The 16,307-nt window shown below is 56.8% G+C and overlaps 1 protein-coding gene across 8 annotated transcripts in view; it reads right to left on the reverse strand.

Moving 5' to 3' along the window:
* Window positions 1-16,307, reverse strand: part of Tmem94 (transmembrane protein 94) — a 33,269-nt gene that overhangs the window by 1,180 nt on the left and 15,782 nt on the right. For 3 of the 8 annotated variants that reach the window (XM_047543395.1, XM_047543397.1, XM_047543398.1), the window contains 29 exons: window positions 12,357-12,476; window positions 11,909-12,036; window positions 11,505-11,641; window positions 10,073-10,275; window positions 9,597-9,748; window positions 9,138-9,240; window positions 8,865-8,951; window positions 8,484-8,600; window positions 8,078-8,134; window positions 7,675-7,779; window positions 7,367-7,531; window positions 6,924-7,133; window positions 6,108-6,423; window positions 5,636-5,809; window positions 5,174-5,276; window positions 4,862-5,079; window positions 3,955-4,136; window positions 3,734-3,872; window positions 3,363-3,478; window positions 3,120-3,219; window positions 2,711-2,819; window positions 2,308-2,497; window positions 1,979-2,056; window positions 1,614-1,699; window positions 1,293-1,374; window positions 820-968; window positions 638-732; window positions 428-521; window positions 144-314 (listed from right to left, as the gene is read on the reverse strand). In XM_047543395.1, coding sequence (XP_047399351.1) covers window positions 144-314; window positions 428-521; window positions 638-732; window positions 820-968; window positions 1,293-1,374; window positions 1,614-1,699; window positions 1,979-2,056; window positions 2,308-2,497; window positions 2,711-2,819; window positions 3,120-3,219; window positions 3,363-3,478; window positions 3,734-3,872; window positions 3,955-4,136; window positions 4,862-5,079; window positions 5,174-5,276; window positions 5,636-5,809; window positions 6,108-6,423; window positions 6,924-7,133; window positions 7,367-7,531; window positions 7,675-7,779; window positions 8,078-8,134; window positions 8,484-8,600; window positions 8,865-8,951; window positions 9,138-9,240; window positions 9,597-9,748; window positions 10,073-10,275; window positions 11,505-11,641; window positions 11,909-12,036; window positions 12,357-12,476 — 3,986 coding nt within the window. Of the gene's footprint in view, window positions 1-143; window positions 315-427; window positions 522-637; window positions 733-819; window positions 969-1,292; window positions 1,375-1,613; window positions 1,700-1,978; window positions 2,057-2,307; window positions 2,498-2,710; window positions 2,820-3,119; window positions 3,220-3,362; window positions 3,479-3,733; window positions 3,873-3,954; window positions 4,137-4,861; window positions 5,080-5,173; window positions 5,277-5,635; window positions 5,810-6,107; window positions 6,424-6,923; window positions 7,134-7,366; window positions 7,532-7,674; window positions 7,780-8,077; window positions 8,135-8,483; window positions 8,601-8,864; window positions 8,952-9,137; window positions 9,241-9,596; window positions 9,749-10,072; window positions 10,276-11,504; window positions 11,642-11,908; window positions 12,037-12,141; window positions 12,316-12,356; window positions 12,477-16,307 lie in introns of those variants that run through there. The other 5 variants (XM_047543399.1, XM_047543396.1, XM_047543401.1 and 2 more) reach the window with 4 other exon arrangements.

The following is a 16,307-nucleotide window of genomic DNA, read 5'->3' on the forward strand; positions in this document are numbered from 1 at the left end:
CTGGTTGCTGTAGATCCTCAGACCAAGGGATGGGGCAGGACCCCAGAAGAGGGAGGGAGGGAGGGGAGGATGCAGACAAGAGGGTGAGACAGGTTTAGGGAACATGCTGGCGCCCCAAGGGAGGTGCCCCGCTGACAGCTCACCGAATCTCATGCAGCTTTACAATCTCATTGGTGACCACCACAAGCACTAGGGACAGGCAGCCCAGGAGCCATGTCAGCAGGGGCACATCCTCCAGACCAAAGTGGATGCGGCTGTCCCTGTGTGTCCACAGTTGCAGGTCCACAGCCGTCTGCACCACCTGACCCAGCAGCCTGTGGGAGGAGGAGGCAGGCTGTCTGCTTCCTTCCCTACCTGCCTTAGGTGCTCAAGGCCCCACAGAAGCCCCTCCCTGGCCCCAGGGCCCCCTCCTTCCAGCACTACTCACACCACAGGCACGGTCATGGCCCACCAAAGGTTTGTCAAGGGGCTCTTTCTCCACAGAGGCTTGGTGCGATGCACATGGGTGATGGAGATGAAGACTGGAGAAAATGGGGCCAGTGGAGGGGGTCAGCCTCCCCATTAGTCCAAGGCCTTGTCCCCCATGTCAGGGCATCCCCATCAGCAGTCAGCAGTCCCTCTTAAACTGGGCCCTCACCAGTGTGCAGGACAATTAGAGCAGCCGTGAGCTTCTGAGCTGACAGCAGTCCATTGGCAAAGTCCTCAAACCAGGCTGGAGCCCTTTCATCGTTACTGTCAAAGCAAGACAAGGGCTCAGCCTCATGTGGGACCCCGGGGAAGTGGGCTGGAGTGAGGAGGGAGAAAGCCCCACAGACCCACCTGCGCAGCATGACAGAGGAGCAGTTGGTGAGGTTACGGGCCTGGGCACTGTCACAGAAGCTCTGCAGCGTGAAACCAAAGCAGATGAGACACGAGCTGATGGTGAGGCTGAATTTGAGCAAGAAGCAGAGCAGGAAGTAGTGCTGTGTCTGCAGGAGAAGGGAGGCTGGTCACTTCCATGGTGGATGGCCCCTCTGCTGGCCACACAGTGGGTCCAGCACACGATGGACTCACACATTCAATAGGCTCTTAGCAAATGGACAGGCGGGGAGAGAAGGAGCGGGGTCCACACCCCCAACAAGGATCTTTCTCAGCTCCCACTACCACTCCTGGCCTGGGACTGACTCTCCGGGTCTCCCAATCTCAGAGCCTCTGGTGGTTTAGCCCTCTCCTGGACACCAACCTTCAGCCCACCCCATGCCACTTGCTTTCCTCCATGACAGGTCCCAGCTTGTCAGGTCTGCCTTGCTTACCTTCTTAGGAATGGACTGGAGGTTTTTCCCTGTAGCCATGGACATGATGGAGCTATGGGGTGGTTTCCCCAGCAGAGAGATGCTGAAAAGCAAGAGTAGTAATGGGGCAGTGACTGTCACCTCTGTCTCCCAGTTCTCACAGGGAAAGCCATTAGGGAGTCTTGAGAGTGAGGTCAAGTCTGATAAGGAGGTGGACAAAGGCAAAGGAGCAGTGCCTCCTGCACCAGAGGAGGCGAGCTCTGAGACACCCTGTGCTCCTCAGGATGCCTATGACATCCTGGCCCTACCTGGAATGGGCAGAGGGGTGGCAAGGCCTCTCACCTGAGCAGAGGGTAGCAAAAGCAGGACAGCCACAGGATGTCTGTGGTACTCAGAAGTGGCGGCAGCTGAACCAGGCACGAAAGGAACTAGACCAGGAAAGAACCCAGGAACCACAGTAAGAGCTGAGGAGCCCCAGGACTGCCTTGCCCTTGGCCAGCCCTCTGTTCGTGTCCTGGCCAAGAGGAACTGGCTGGAGAGCATACTTTTCTGCCAGTAGAGTCAACTCCAAATGCCCAAGGGCTTCACAAGGGCTCTGGGAACCCTTCACCTGTGCTGCACCCCAGCCTCCCTCCTCTGATTCTCAACTGGCCTTTGCACAAAGGAGCAGGTGGGGAAGGGGCAAGTCTGTGCTGGCCCCAGCTCACCTGGATGACTACGAGGGTCAGCTGGCACTGCAGCAGGAAGAGGAAGCACTTACGGATGCCATAGGTGGCATGCCGAGCCTAGGGATGGAGAAGGAAAGACTATGGCCGGAGTTGGCCTGACCTCTCAGGCCCTACAACTGACAAACTTACATCAAAAGCCATGATGCTCCTGCAAAGAAGGAACAGAGACGAATTTAACTGCCTGGGGGAGTTTCCTCGAGAGCTGAGCGTGAGGCCAGGGGGCCTGAAGTATTCTGTTGCAACTCCTCCCCGCAGGCTGCCCACAGTGGGCCTGTACGCCTACCCCTTGCACCTGTCTGAGCCCCCACCTGCTCAATAAGCCTGATGATGCTGATGGTTTCCTCCTGGCGAAAGGTCAGGGAGCAGGGCAGGCTATTGAGCTGCCCTGACAGCTGCAGGGGAGAAAGGCCATCGGAGGCCAGAGCCATGCTGGTGCTGGTGGCGTAGCCAAAGGTCTCCCAGGAGCAGCGGGACGGGTACAGGGGATCCAGGGCAATGCTACGGTGTAGGAAAAGTCCACCCATGAGCTGCATTTCGTGAAGATCCCCTACCCCCCAGGATGAGTGTCCCATCCCTCTTCTCCCACCACACCCAGTGCCTGGGTCCCAGCCAAGGCAAGATCAACCACAGGATATAACCCAACTCCCATGCAGGCCTGTCCCAGGTCTGAGAGGCAGAGGCTGGCCCACCAGCCCAGGGTCTTGCCCTGACCTGACATCGCTCTGGAGGAAGAGGCAGCTGTTCCTCAGGTTGGCAGAGCTGCCCAGGCAGCAGGTCACCTCCCCATACTCCTGCATGATCTTTATCATCTCACACATGGCTGGGGGACAGGTGGGATGCACAAGATTCAGGCAGGTGGAGCCCTGTGCAGGTGCCAGCAGAGACCCACAGGCCAGAAGGGCAGGAAACAATGGGTAGCGGGCCCCTCTCTGGAACAACCGCATCCCAGCAGTATGATCATATGCACACTGTCACTTCTGGCTCCCTGGAATGGCCAAACCAGTGCCAGCCCACTAGATTCCCCAGCAATCCCAGCCCACATGAGAAACCCACAGTCCCTCTGAAGCCCATGGGGTGCTCAGCTCTGGCAGAACTCAGCAGCAGGGGCCCCAGCACTCACTCTCAGGGGTACAGTCAGTGAAGAGGGGCACCAGCAAGGGCACATTGTCAATGTTCTGCAGGTGGGGCCGCACCTGGTGGATGCCCCGGGGCAGCTTGGCCTAGAGGAAGCAAAGAGGCCAGTAGCCTCAGGATGGGGAGCAAGATGCCTTCACTTCACCTGCCAGCCCTTCTCTGCCCTGGACCAGCCACGAAGCCACTTCAGAGGGCACGGGGTGGGGTGGGGTAGGTCCTGCTCTCTTACCCGGTTGCAGTCCTCCAGGAAGCTGGGGATGTCGCTGTCTGTAGGCTGGAAGCTGATGAGGTCGGAGTGACCCTCCTCCTCCATGAGAAGGAGCCCTTCCGCATCATCTCGGGACACTGTGGGGATCAAAGTCTGTCCTTCATCTTGGGCCAGCCTTCTGGGGGCCTTTCCCTGCCCTGCAGATGGGACACAACTTCCTGACTCCAGGTCTCCACTCTTCCCCTCCCACTGCTGTTGCCTGCAGGGACATTGGGGTCATTTTCCGAGGGAGCATACTCATCGTAAGAGATCTATGGAGGCTATTCCTGGCTGTGGCTCCTAGGAGGGAAGCCTCCCACCCCCACCCACCCCACCACATGCTTTACCCTCACCCTGATTCAGGTCATCATGCAGGGAGCCTGCATGGCTGGGGCTAGAAGGAGGGATCTCGGAGCCAGGCATGTCACCATTGGGCGTGAGGGAGATGTGGCAGTTCCAGCCTGTCTCCAGGCCCATCTTTTCTGCAAACACCTAAAAAAGGAAGATGACAATGATCAGAGGAAGCCCACGAGGAAAAGAATTAGTGGCAGCAGAGGGGGAGATCTCTCCCTACCTTGCTTTTGAGCTCATCCTCCAAAGAGAAGTAGACGAAGCGGATACAGGCATTGACCAGCCCATCAATAAGGCGTACGATGTCCAGTCGGGCCTGGTACTGGGAGGACACCATGCCCATGAAGATCTGGCCACTGAGGGCCTGCATGCAGTCTTCCTTCTCCAGCACCTCCCCGATCCCTTCTTCAGGCAGGAACAAGATACAAAACCAGCAAACACGCAGCAGGATGCCCGGAACACAGCCCAATCAGGACACCCAGGAACCAGCAGATTCCAGGAGGCAGCCCAGGGCCACACGCACAGATGCCACACCCAAATCAATGAGCAGGTGGGCCCCAGGGGACCACACACACAGCCAAGACACACAAGGCACCAACAGACAGGAGAAAAGACAATGAAAAGTACTCATCAGTCAGGTGGCCATCCCGAGAGCCAGGCAGAACATGGCTCAGCTCCTGCACAGCCCAGCTCCAGGGATGGGGCTGGCCCACCCTTAGCTACTGCTTCAGCACATGCCTCCTGGGTTTCTAAGACCCCATAAGTATGTATTTGGGGGTGGAAGGTTGAGTTCTGAGTTCCTCGGTTCCAGCAGGGTTTGTGATCTGGGCTTTTATCTGTTTCTAATAAGGCTAACACTATAATCCACACTTCTTTGGAAAGTTTTATAACTTTCAAAAAAAAGTGCTTTTGTATATAGTAACCCCCCTGAAATCAAACCTAGGAGGAGGGTAGAGAGAAAACGGAGGGGGTCCCCATGTCACCAGCTAGTGAGTACCACACTGGCACCCCAGCTCCTATACAGTGCCCACAGCCCTTTGTGCTGCAAACAATGCCATGGCCCTCCAGAGGCCCTCCCCTACCACCAGAAGCCCCAGTGCCCACCCCACTGGGATGGAGGTGCGTGGTACCGTCGGAGCTCCAGCTGTTGCGGCGGGCATTCTGCTTGATGGGGATGGTGCTGGGCAGCTCGCACATGGTGAAGATGCTGCTCTGGCCAGGCACCTGCACCAGCTCAATGCACTTGCCATTGAGCTGAGAGGATAGGGCACAGTTCATGGGCTTGTAGGCGAAGGCAGAGCAATAACCAGACAGGCAGGCTCGCTGGTAGAAATCCAGCACTTTCTTTCTGCCAGGGAAGCAGAGTGGAAGTGAGGCGAGTGGTCCTGAGATGCCCCATGTCTATGAGATGGGCAGATAGACTGGCAAAGCTCCTCATCCACCTGTCAGATCCTGAAAGCGGGTAGATGTCAGCTCCATCCCAGAAGTCCGTGCAGGCCTCCAAGACCACATCAGCAGTGCCATGGGATAGCATCTGCTCTGTGCCTAAGGGTAGGGCAAAAAGATCAAAACATGAAGGCCCCAAACCAGCCCCTGCTCCATCCGAACCAACAAGTAGCATGCTGCCATCTTTGAGAAGGGTGCCAAGGAGCCCGGACAGAGGAGGGAATTCCCCAGACCACTCGGACAGCAAGCTGCTATGGAACACCACTGAGCTGGTAATATGGCTATGCTTCCAGTCTTTTGGCCCAGGTCCCCAGTCCCAGTCTCTGCCATGCTAGAGGACTCGGGAAGTGGTCTACCATCCCAGCCCTCCCTAGAAATGGACACAGCAGGGCAGAAAACTCCACCCCCAAGCTCTGGAATTTTCAACCAGATGCCAGTTGAGCTGACATGAGGCTCACTAGTGGCAGTGTCCTTGATGAACAGGCTGATCATGTGGCTGAGGGGGGGCCGCCGCTTGGTGACACAGGATGGCCGTCCCAGCAAGGTCTCCTTCACAGTCTCAGCACTGGGGAGGCGGTAGAGCGCCAGGTGGTTCTCCTGCTTGAAGAGCTCCTTGGCCCCTGGAGTGAAGCCTGTGGGGACAATGATAGGACTCAGGGCCCGGGGGCACAGGCTCACTCCCGGCAGACAATCTAGTCAGTCCTGCAGCCTTTTCATCCCAACAGTCAGCTCTCTTCCCAAGCCAGGGAGCTCTGTCTCACACCGCTGTCTGGTTAGGCTGGGACCATCAGAAGCTAAAGGATCAGCTGGTACATGGCAAGCACATGCCATTCTGACAACTGATCTATACAAAGCCTATGCCAAGCCAGTTTGGAAAGGCTAGCGGCCACCTGGCCAGCCCCACCCCACTGCCCCCACTGTGGGCCATACCGATGAGGCGGGCCAGCTCGCAGAGGCCCCAGGGCACGTGCACAGGCAGCACAGTGCGGTGGCTCTCCTGAAGGGCAACATGACACAGGTGGTCTGAGAAGCGGCACAGGCGCTCAGTGACACTGGCATTACACAGGTTTAGCAGCACGTTGAGGCCCAGAGGCTTGAGGGAAGTGAGGTGGAGCTGCCAGTTGGAGTCATCAAACTGGATGCAGGAGGGGTTCTGCTGGTCCTGGGACAGGCTCAGCATCTCCAAGTGGTAGTCACACACAAAGTCCTCTGCTTCATAGGTCTCGGCCTCTGTCCCAGGGTGGGCCTGTAGGAAATGAAGGGGAGCCTCAGGCAGGGAGTAGGGGTGGGCTGCTCAAGGCTGGCCCTGCAAGAAGGCACATTCTCAGGCCAACGCTCTCCTGTCCCTCCTGAGACCCTCTCCCTGTACTTGGGTTCCAGTTTGCCTCTAGTCTCTATACTTGATACACTGGCAGTACTGCAGAGGGACAGCCAGACAGGGAGGAAATGATAAGAGATCTTTTTTAGTCTTGGGACAACACCCAAGAGGATACCATGGCTTTGTGTGTTTGGAAGGTTTTATTAGGAGGCTGGTGACCATCAGAGAGAACTGGAAGAGGAATCCACAGAAGAGACTTGGGTCAGGCCTCAGAAGGTCATCCTGCTGGCTAAGTGGGGGACCCTTAGACAGGGGGCTGTATGCAACTTCTGAATTCTTTCAGACCCTGACTGTCCAAGATAGGCTGTGCCCCTTTGGGAAAGCCTATGGCAGATGAGGTGGTCTCTCTACTCTGTGTCCCTCCTCACCTTTCCAGGATCTTCCTCGCCGCCCTCAGTGTCCCTGCTGAAGCTCACATTGGAGCCAGACGGGTGTTTGTTGCGGCCATGTGCTTTGTGGTGAGAGTGGGCCTCGGGGGGCTTTGGACCATCTCCAGGCCAGTCGCCACGCTCCTGCTCATTGGAAAGGTGCAGGGTGTTGTTCAGGGAGCCAGCCAGGAGGGCATCTCGTTCATGGGGCTGAGAAGAACAGGAGCACAGGCCTAGAACCAAGGTCCTGGTGGATCCCATGGAGGCAGGACAGTTCTGGGTCCCTCACTGCTTTGTCCTGTGACTTCACCTTAACCACCTGGAAGCAGCTTCCAGAGATCCTGAACCCAGCTTCTCCCTCTTAATCCTCACCCTCCCAAAGCCATTGGCCAGGCTCCATGGCTAAGCAGCCAGCCAGCCAGGCCTGTGGGAGCCAGCCATACCTCTTCCTCTACCTCGGGATGGCAGAAGGAGCGGGTGGACAGGTCATCTGTAAGATCCTCGTGGCTGCTGTGAGGGGGCTCGACCTTCCCACTGAAGAAGAGCACAGTCTCTGGGCTAGGATTTGGCCATGACAGGATCCCCTGTTTGTCTACACAGCATAGAACCTGCAGGGAGAGAGGCCAGCACTGCAAAGGGACTTGGCATCAGCCCAGCCCCCATGGGGCCACACAACTGGCAGTTGGTCCAGACCCAGTCAGACGGCAGACCTGGTGGGACAGGTGCCTCCTCCCTCCAGGGTCACCCTCACCGTGACAGAGCCCAGGCTGTGCAGCAGGCTGGCACTGTGGCTCAGGGTTGGCGATGTCCCTTGAATCACCCTCAGAAAATGGCCCCAAATGCAGCGCAGCATTTCCTGGTGGGAGAGAGAAAGTCTGCAAGGCTACATGGGGCTCAGTCTTGTTTCCCTGGAGATGGCCTGTAAGACCCCAATCTGGATGAGTTGGGGGGAGCACCAGGAACTTGGAGTCTGGGACAAATGTGGATGTCACGGGACCAGGCCTGGGTAACGTCTACATGCAGCAGGTGGATGGGATGGAAGAGCTCCAAGAGCCCAGCTGGAGGCTCAAGGTCATAGAGTCCCAGGGTTCCAGGAAGGAGCCTGAGGGCTTGTGGCTACAGGGGCCTGGGGCCAAACATTGTGGTCAGTGTACCTGCGAGGAGACGGCTTCTGTGTAGCTGCTGAGAGTGTCCTCTGAGAACTTGGCCAGCTGCACAGGGAGGGGGCAAGCCTCAGTGGAGAAAAAGCCATCTTTGCACAGGCCTCCATGCAGGCAGGGTGGGGACCCACACTCATGAGGCTCCCAACTCCTTTGGTAAGAGGCATCCAGGCAGTCCTGACTCTCCACTGGTGGGAGTCAGGAGGGAGGTCACCTGCACCCTGGGGCCTGGCCTGGAGCTTCTTCTGTAATGGAAAGGGCTGGAGCCCTCAGGCTACTGCCCAGAGACTCCAACACACTGAGCCCAGGGTGAGGCTGGGCTCCTGCCCCCACTTCTCTGCTACAGTCAATTCCCTCTCTTTTGCCTCCCACTGTCCCCAAATGCCTAGCAACAACCTACCAGGGAGCTGGGCGAGGCCTTGCTCATCTGGGCCAAGACGCGGGCTTCACCACAGGCAGTCGCCAGGACCCAGAGGACTGGGAAAAGCAGTGGGAGGATGGGCAGCATGCCATTCACCTGGGAAGGAGTGGACCACACCGAGGCTCCCAAAGAGCTGCTGGCCAGAGGGAGGAAGAAGGGAGGGCTGCCCTGCCACATGGCCATTCCTTGGGTAGAAAGGACAGCTGTCCAGGGGATGGGAAGGGAAGGAGGGGAAGGAAAAATTCTTAAGCTAAAGCCTGAGGAGACTGGGCTGCAGAGAGGGAGGGGCAGGCAGGGCCTCGTGAGGGAACTGGGCCCCACAGCACAGAAGCACAACAGAGAAGAAAGGGCCATCCTTGCCTGGAGCTGGAGGAGAGTGTACTGCCAGGAGGTGACCCCGGGGGCACTGAACATGCAGCGTAGGGCATTGGTGATGAGAAAGCCAGCCTGAGGGGACAGGAGGGCTGCGGCTTAGCCCTCGGCCCTGGGGACCAGCCGGGCTCTGGCTCCCTTCCTTCCTCACTCACACCACAGGCTCACGCTGGGCCCTCTACCTGCACTCACGCTCACCTGGGTCTGGCCCAGGGCTCCCCCATGTCCAGCCCTCCCCTGCCCCACACCCCGCTCACACACCAGGACCACAGGCACGGCATAGTGCAGCATTGCTGACTGCACTGTGAACCTCTCGTTGTCCAGAGCAGTGACTGGGCGGGACAGGGCCATGTCCAGGCACCATCTGCAGAAAGAGGTGACCTCAGCCCCACTCAAGGGAGAGGCCAGACACCTGCACCCTGAGAGGATTCTGGGCCTCTCAACCAGACAGGGCTTCCCTGAGCACCAGTGAGTCCTTTGGTTCCCTACTCTGCCCTGGCCCCAAGTGATCCCCCTGGGAGAGGGGCCGGTGGCTGCTTCCAGAGCTGTTCCCTTAGAATAGAACGGGCCACCACTGAGTCTGAGAATTCTTACAAGAGACCAAGGGGAGGAGCCTGAGGAGACAGTAGCTCTCAGGAAGGCCTCAGAATGGGCGAGCCTCACTTATTGTCACAGGAGGCACTGGGGAGAGGACAGCATGGGCAGAAGAGGCACAGTTACCTGATGTTGTCAATCACAGGGGTCTCCAGGACACGGAAGAGCCGGTGCTGCTGGGGGTTCTGTGGCCCTTTCTTCACTTCTCCACGGGGTGAGGGCGGTGGAGAGAAGGGAGGGAACAGGTCTCCTGGCTCCAGGACAATGTGCTCATCATCCTGCCAGCAGCACAAGGAGGCGGGTAATGAAAGGGCTCTCACAGATGCCACTCTTCCTGGACAAGGCCAGCTAAATGGCTTCCAAGGTCAGGCACTGTCCACTAGCAAAGAGCCTGTTGAGGTGTGGCCTGAGGGGCTGGGTCCCTGATCTTAAGGATTGGGAGAGGAAGAACATGACGAGGAGAAGAGGAGGTTCAGCTCTGCCTCAGAGCCTTCGCAAAGCCTCTGAGCCAGCTGCGAAGCCTGCGGGTTGAGCCCTGGGATCCCAACTGCCTATAGAGGTGCCTGTGGCAATTCTCAGTAAGGAGCCCAGCCTCCAGCTACCTTGATTCCCCTCAGAGAGGCGAAGGATTCCTGGCCAGGCCTCAGGGCTATGATGTCACCTTCCACCAACAGGCTAACAGGCAGGTTGACGAGGTGTCCATCTCTGTAGGCCCAGTGCAGAGACCAGGATGGGGCAAAGGGCATGTGGAGGTCTGGATATAGGGCATTTGGCCACTTGATTTCCTTGCCATCCCTGAGGGCATCTAAGGAGAATAGAAGGAGGAAAATAACCTTCTCACCCTTTGACCAGCCCCTGCACACACCTGGAACTCTGGTTCTTTATACCCTCTCTCCATTCAAGTACACTTTGCAGACTTTGCTGAGGGCCTGTGAGGGGCAAGGAAACATGGGTAAAGAACTGCAAAGCAGGCAAATGCATGCTGAGTGTGTTGACAAAGAAGCCAGCCCCTCCAGAGCATGAAAGAGGGAGAAAACCTATCTGCCAGGACGATGGGCAATGGATTCCAAGAGGAAGAACGAAGGAACTCTGTCAGTTGAAAATGAGTGAGGGAGACGCTCACCAGAGAAAAGCAGGGCAGAGGCACATAACAGGTCAGCACACAGGGGGCTGGGAGGGGTGAGTGGTGTTAATGGGAGGAAGAGAAGGAAGGGGAAAAGCTGGACAGGAAGGGCAGAACCCACGGCAGAGGACAGAAGCCACATGCAGCATCTGTGACGGTGACAGCTTGGAGGAGTAAGAGGGAGCCACTAGTGGTTCCTAGCAAAACTAAGCCCCTGGAGGAAAGGGCCCATCTTTCACAGTCAGTGCTGTACCCTGAGGGTACAACCCAAGACATGGCTGTAATCAATTAACCGCTTCAGAATGAATAAACAAATTCTCACCCAGCATTTCAACGTCCACCGCCCGAACTGTCAGAGAAAGGCCTCCTGATAGCAGAGGCTGCTTCTCTGACACCATGGGCCCCTGGAGATCATAAAGCATGGACTCGCCAAAGAGCCTGTTGGAACCCTCAATCTACAGCTGGAGCTTAAACTCCAGAAGGACAGAAGGACACAAACAATGCCCCTCTCCTTTAGGAACTGGGCTGCTCACTGTAGGCTGCTGCCTCCCTGCACCAACCCTGATCCCTGTGGGCATCTCGGTGTCCCTGGTCCACCTTCCCACCTCCCCTGGCCCAGTTTTACCAGGTAGGAATAAACATCTCAACTGCCCTCCTCTAAGAGTTAGGGTCTTTTCTGTCAGTCCCCCAATGTTAATAAGCCTCAGCTTCCGGACTGCCAAGGGCACTGCCTGGGGCCCACAGCTGTCCCAGGACCCTCACCTCCCTACAAAAGAGAGGGTGGGGCATCCTCTAACTCCAGAGATGGCAGCTCCTGGGAAGCTGACCACAGTCCACCCTAGGAGAGCTCTTAGGGCTTGGACACATCCTGGGGTATCTTTCCCAATGACATGGCTGGTTCTTGGCTTCACCTTGAATTTGGTCGATGATCCCCCGAAGCCTGCGCTCCACCTCCCTGCGCTTCAGCCGATCTTGCCGCCCAATGAGGACCAGATTGAGAAGCAGCAGCAGAAATAGCGCAGAGGCGTTCACCAGCTCCACTCCGTGGCTGGTGTCGAGGATGCAGAGGGTACGGTGTATTTCCAGGGAGTAAGGGCCCCCCAGACACCCCAGAGCCCAGGATGCCCCTTTCCACCCAGTCCCTTCTGGAAAGAAGGTCTCATGTGGTTCTTGATTCCAGTGAAGCCTCTGGCCCCAGTTAAGAGACCAAGGAGATTCTATAGGAGCAGCGGAAGAGTGACAGTCCCCTCAGAGCCCTGGGGCATGCTAGGCAGTGGAGAGGGACAGGTGTAGAGGTCTCTGGGCCCCTACTTACCTTCCAGCCGGCTGGCCCCCACAGCAGCTCAACAGCAGCAGCACAGCCAGCAGCATGAGTGAGGCGCCCGGCCAGTGGAAGCAGGAGCAGCGGTTATTGTGGTGCAGGAAGCTGCCTCTCCAGGCCTCCTAGGGAGCCACGGTGGCTGGGCGTGAGTGGCCACCCAGCTGCAATCTGACTGCTTCTCCCTGCCCAGCCCCTGTGGTCCCCAAGGCCACCTTGGTCTGACTCACTTGACCTCAGTCAGCTCCTACAGCAAGTGGCGTCAGGACAGGGCTGAGAGGGACCCCCCCGCAATCAGCACTTCTGATTTTTCATGAGGCCTCTGTTGGGTGGTCTCCTCCCCGCTGATGCCAGGCGGTCAGGGTGCATCAGGACCCTGAGACGGGCTCCCGCCACCTTATCTGTTATCCCGCCCAGGATCTGGTCACCCGTGAAGAAGCTTCACCTTCCATGTTAGGTATTTCTTCCGCTCTTTGAGGTGTCCCTCCAACACAGCCTCCAGCTGCTCCTTCAGGACACTCAGGGCCTTCCATGTGGAGAGGCCCAGGGCCACGGGGGGCTCGCCCTGCCAGAAAACATGAGGCACTCAGCACCTCCAAGGCCCCTGCTTCCTGCCCAGATGGACCTGTCCCCTCTCACTATCCCTCCTCCTCCTGACCCTCACTTCCTTTCTTCTACCAGCTCTCGCCCCTCAAGGTGTAACCATAGCCAAACTGCCACCAAATTTTAAAATGTTCAGGAGCACAGGCTTCTACTCTTTAAAGCCTGGCTAGCAAAACAAAACAAGACAAAAACAAAACAAAAACTTCCTCTACTCAACGTTTCCTGTTTTGTTTTGCTTGGTTGGTAACAAGCATCAAACCCAGGGGGCTCTACCACTTTTTTTATTTTGAGACAGGATCTAAGTTCCTGAACTTCCGCCTGGAACTTGTGGTCCTCCTGCCTCAGCCTCCAGAGTTGTTGGGATTACTGGTACGTGCCACCTCGTGGGGCCTAGTCAGTGTCTTCTAACTCACTTTTTCCTGGATCCTCAACCCACAGCCACGTGTGGTCTCCCTGCCCCACTCAGAATGTTCGTGGTGTCCACCTCCCAGTTTATATCAGGGTGCCAGTCTTTTAGATTTCATAGCCAGAAAATATATATTTTTAATGGGGAGAACTAAACTAGAGATGCCAGTTTTTCATTGTGCCTAGGAATAGCATGAAGAAAAAAACCTACCACTTCTAGTAGCACTATTTTGTAAGAGAGGGTCTTGCAACACTCAACATTAGGCAGGACATAATCTCAGGGAGAAAAACAGCCAGCCAGCCCTGGGGAGCAACAGTGTGGAGGTTCTACCATGCTCCTGTCAGCACGGCTTCCTGGAATGCAGCCGACCAAGCTGCTCCCAGAGAACATGAGGACCAGGCACGTCCCGAGAGCCCTCACAGCCAAGTCACTCCTTGTTGACACCTGCCTGTCCCTATTTCCCCCTCCTTGGATGCTGGCTGTTCTTTTCCCTGTGTCCACACCACAGACCATCCTGGGCAGCTTGCCAACTCTTGTGTATTTCCAGGGCATCCTCAATCACAGTCATGGACTTGCCTGCCACCAGTGTGCCTACAACCCCTGCGTTTAACCCTCAGTGTAGACCCATCTACTGACCTGCCTCACAGCTGTTCACAGGGTTCGAGAGTCAGTATATCCAAAACCTTGAACTCGAACACCAGCCCTCTCCTATCCACCCACACTACTGCCTACCCAGTGGCCTCTGAGATATCACAGACTCTGACCTTCCCTCCCTCCATCCAGCCTGACCCTTCCCACCCCATGTCTCTACCTTTTCCAAACCCACTGCCATATCCCAGTCAGGGCAAGCGTGTGCCTCATCGACTGCCCCCCTCTACCTTTAAAATCCCAATTCAGACCCCTGTGCCTACTCTTTGAGTCTCTTGGGGACTGTGACCTCCCAGTCCCTATCCCCAATCTCATCCAGTTGTTCCTTCTGCAGACCTCGACTCTCCAGAACACATGCAAACACCTTTATGTGCTTTCTGGTCAAGGACGCACTTGTGACCCCAGATGATTCTTGCTTCTTCAAGACAGTTCAAATATCATCTCCTCTGGGACATTTTCCCAAAGGGAAATTGTACTTCAGTTGTATTCTGATTGCACCAAGGCAGCCTGGCTCTCAGCCTGTCTGACAGAACTGTGATTATACGTTGACCTGTCTGGCTCTCCCACTAGACTGCAAATTCCTTGACAGGTTCTGAATTCCTCCCTCTGAACATGCCTTCCTACCAAACTACGGATGATGGCACATACAAACTCAGTGACCATCTGCTGCCTGAATGTGTGAATCAATGAGTGCACAAGTAGCATCACTGATTCCAATGACACCACAGTCAGAATCTGTCAACCTGAAATCCACAGCAGCAGCACCTGAGGCTTTTAAAAACATGCCCACCCTGGACCTACTGAACAGAAACCTCTGTGGGTGAAGCCACTGCCAGGCTGAATCAGGTACACAGGTTATAGGGTTATAAGGGTTATAGGGTTCTAGGACAAAGACTGGCCCCAAGAAAGGCAGTGCCTGGAACAGTGTGTCTCTCCCTGGGACCCAAAGAGCCTTCATGTGCATTTCCATCAAAAGTTCCTAAGCAAGAGCAGTGAATCCCTAGACTAGAGGCATCAGGACAGAGACTTGGGGCGGGGCTGCCCAGGCTGTCTCGAGTCCCTGCCTCCCCCTGCCCTTCCATGACCCAGGGGCCATTTGGCTTGTTGCCAGCCTTCTGCACTTCCTCTTTCCTGCCCAGTTCCACAGGCATCCTTCCTTGGCAACGTGGCCCGAGCCCTCGTAGGGCACACTCCTCCACATCAAGGGGCGGCTGGCGTAACAGGCAGCGTCCCGGTACCATGCCCCTGGCTCACAGGAGACACCTGAGTGGCGCTCCCACTGTCGACTCCCAGCTGTCTCGGCTGAGCAGGCCCCGCACCAGGGCTCCTAAGAGGCTCCCCTGCCTAAATTTCACCTAATCCCACTCCACAGTGGCTTTGGTAGATCATGGAGACAGAGCTGCTTCTTCCCAGAGGGGAGAAACTGGTTATTTCAGTTCAGGAAGAAATGGCCTTTGGGCAGGGGTAAACACTGTGCTCCAGAGCACCCACCTCCCTCTGCAGGATCCTAAGCCTCCCAGGAGGCCAGGTCCAGGACAAATCAACGCACAGGTGAGGCCAAGGTCTGTTCAGCAACCTCCTAGAGGCCCTGACATGGAAGAAAAAAGGCCCTCAGGGGTCTCTAAGGGAGGAAGACATAAGGGAAGAGGAGCCAAAGGGCCTTCTCACATGTACAGGGCTGGGCCAGCACAGCAATGCCTGTTCCTCCCCTAAAGGGAAGAAGAGGACCTGGGGCCAGGTAAGACGCCCTGGCCCCTAGCACCTTCCCTCACACTGTCCCTTCCTCCTAGGACTCAGGCTTCAGGGCTTCCCCTCTACAGCAAGATGACAGAGTCCCCAGGATGGACAGGGTGGATGTACTGGCCGCACCTCCAGAAATGACCAAGTGAGAAAATATGCAGGAGGCAGGAAGGGCTGGTCAGCAGAAGTAAGGGCTGCACGCCCAAGAGAGGGGGACTGTCAGGGGGAAAGAGGAACGGTGGGCAGGTCACACAGGGCTGCAGGACCACCCGGGACACTGGTCATCCTGGAGCAAGGACCACGTGCCCAGGAAGGAAGCGTTTCCAGCAAGGCAGAGAAAGGCTCAGCGGGGCAGCCAGAGAGCCAGGGAGGAGTCTCTCCACTAGCCAGGCCTGCAGACTAGGCCACTCAAGGATACTGACTCCCCAGAGCTGCAAATGGCTGTCCTGACATCTGTTCCTCCTTCCAGGTAGGCCCATTTCCAGGACCTCCTGACCTGCCCAGCTGTTCTCTTGCCCTCTTCCCACCCCAGGTACGCTGGTGCTCTCCAGGCAGGGAGGCGTGGACTGGAGGGTGGCAGGTGCTCCTAGGCCAGGCTGCCTGCAGACTTGTCTGCATGCATCTGCCCCCACATGTTGTGTCTGGCCAAGGGCACCAACTCCAGACTGGGGATTAAAGACAGCACAACAGAAGGCAAATAAGCCATTCTGTAATTACACGCCACCCGAAGGAAGCGCCTGCCCGCACAGGCTGGCCCTGTGGCGAGGACTTGGCCTCCTGGGCCCGCCTGCCTTCCACTGCCTTAACTGAGCTGATCCAACTGCCAAGCCTGTGCAGCTCACCCCTCTGTGGCAGGAGGGCCAAGCTAGGAGTCAAGTCTTTCCCTCATCGTGCCTCTCAGCTTTTCCCCACACGACAGAAGACCCAGAGTTAAGGAGCTTGGTGGAAGATCGTCACACTTCCTGAAGGAGATTAATAATGGGCTGGTGGGAAGTAGGC

This window comes from Sciurus carolinensis, chromosome 3 (genome assembly GCF_902686445.1).
Source record: "Sciurus carolinensis chromosome 3, mSciCar1.2, whole genome shotgun sequence".
Lineage (NCBI taxonomy): Eukaryota > Metazoa > Chordata > Mammalia > Rodentia > Sciuridae > Sciurus > Sciurus carolinensis.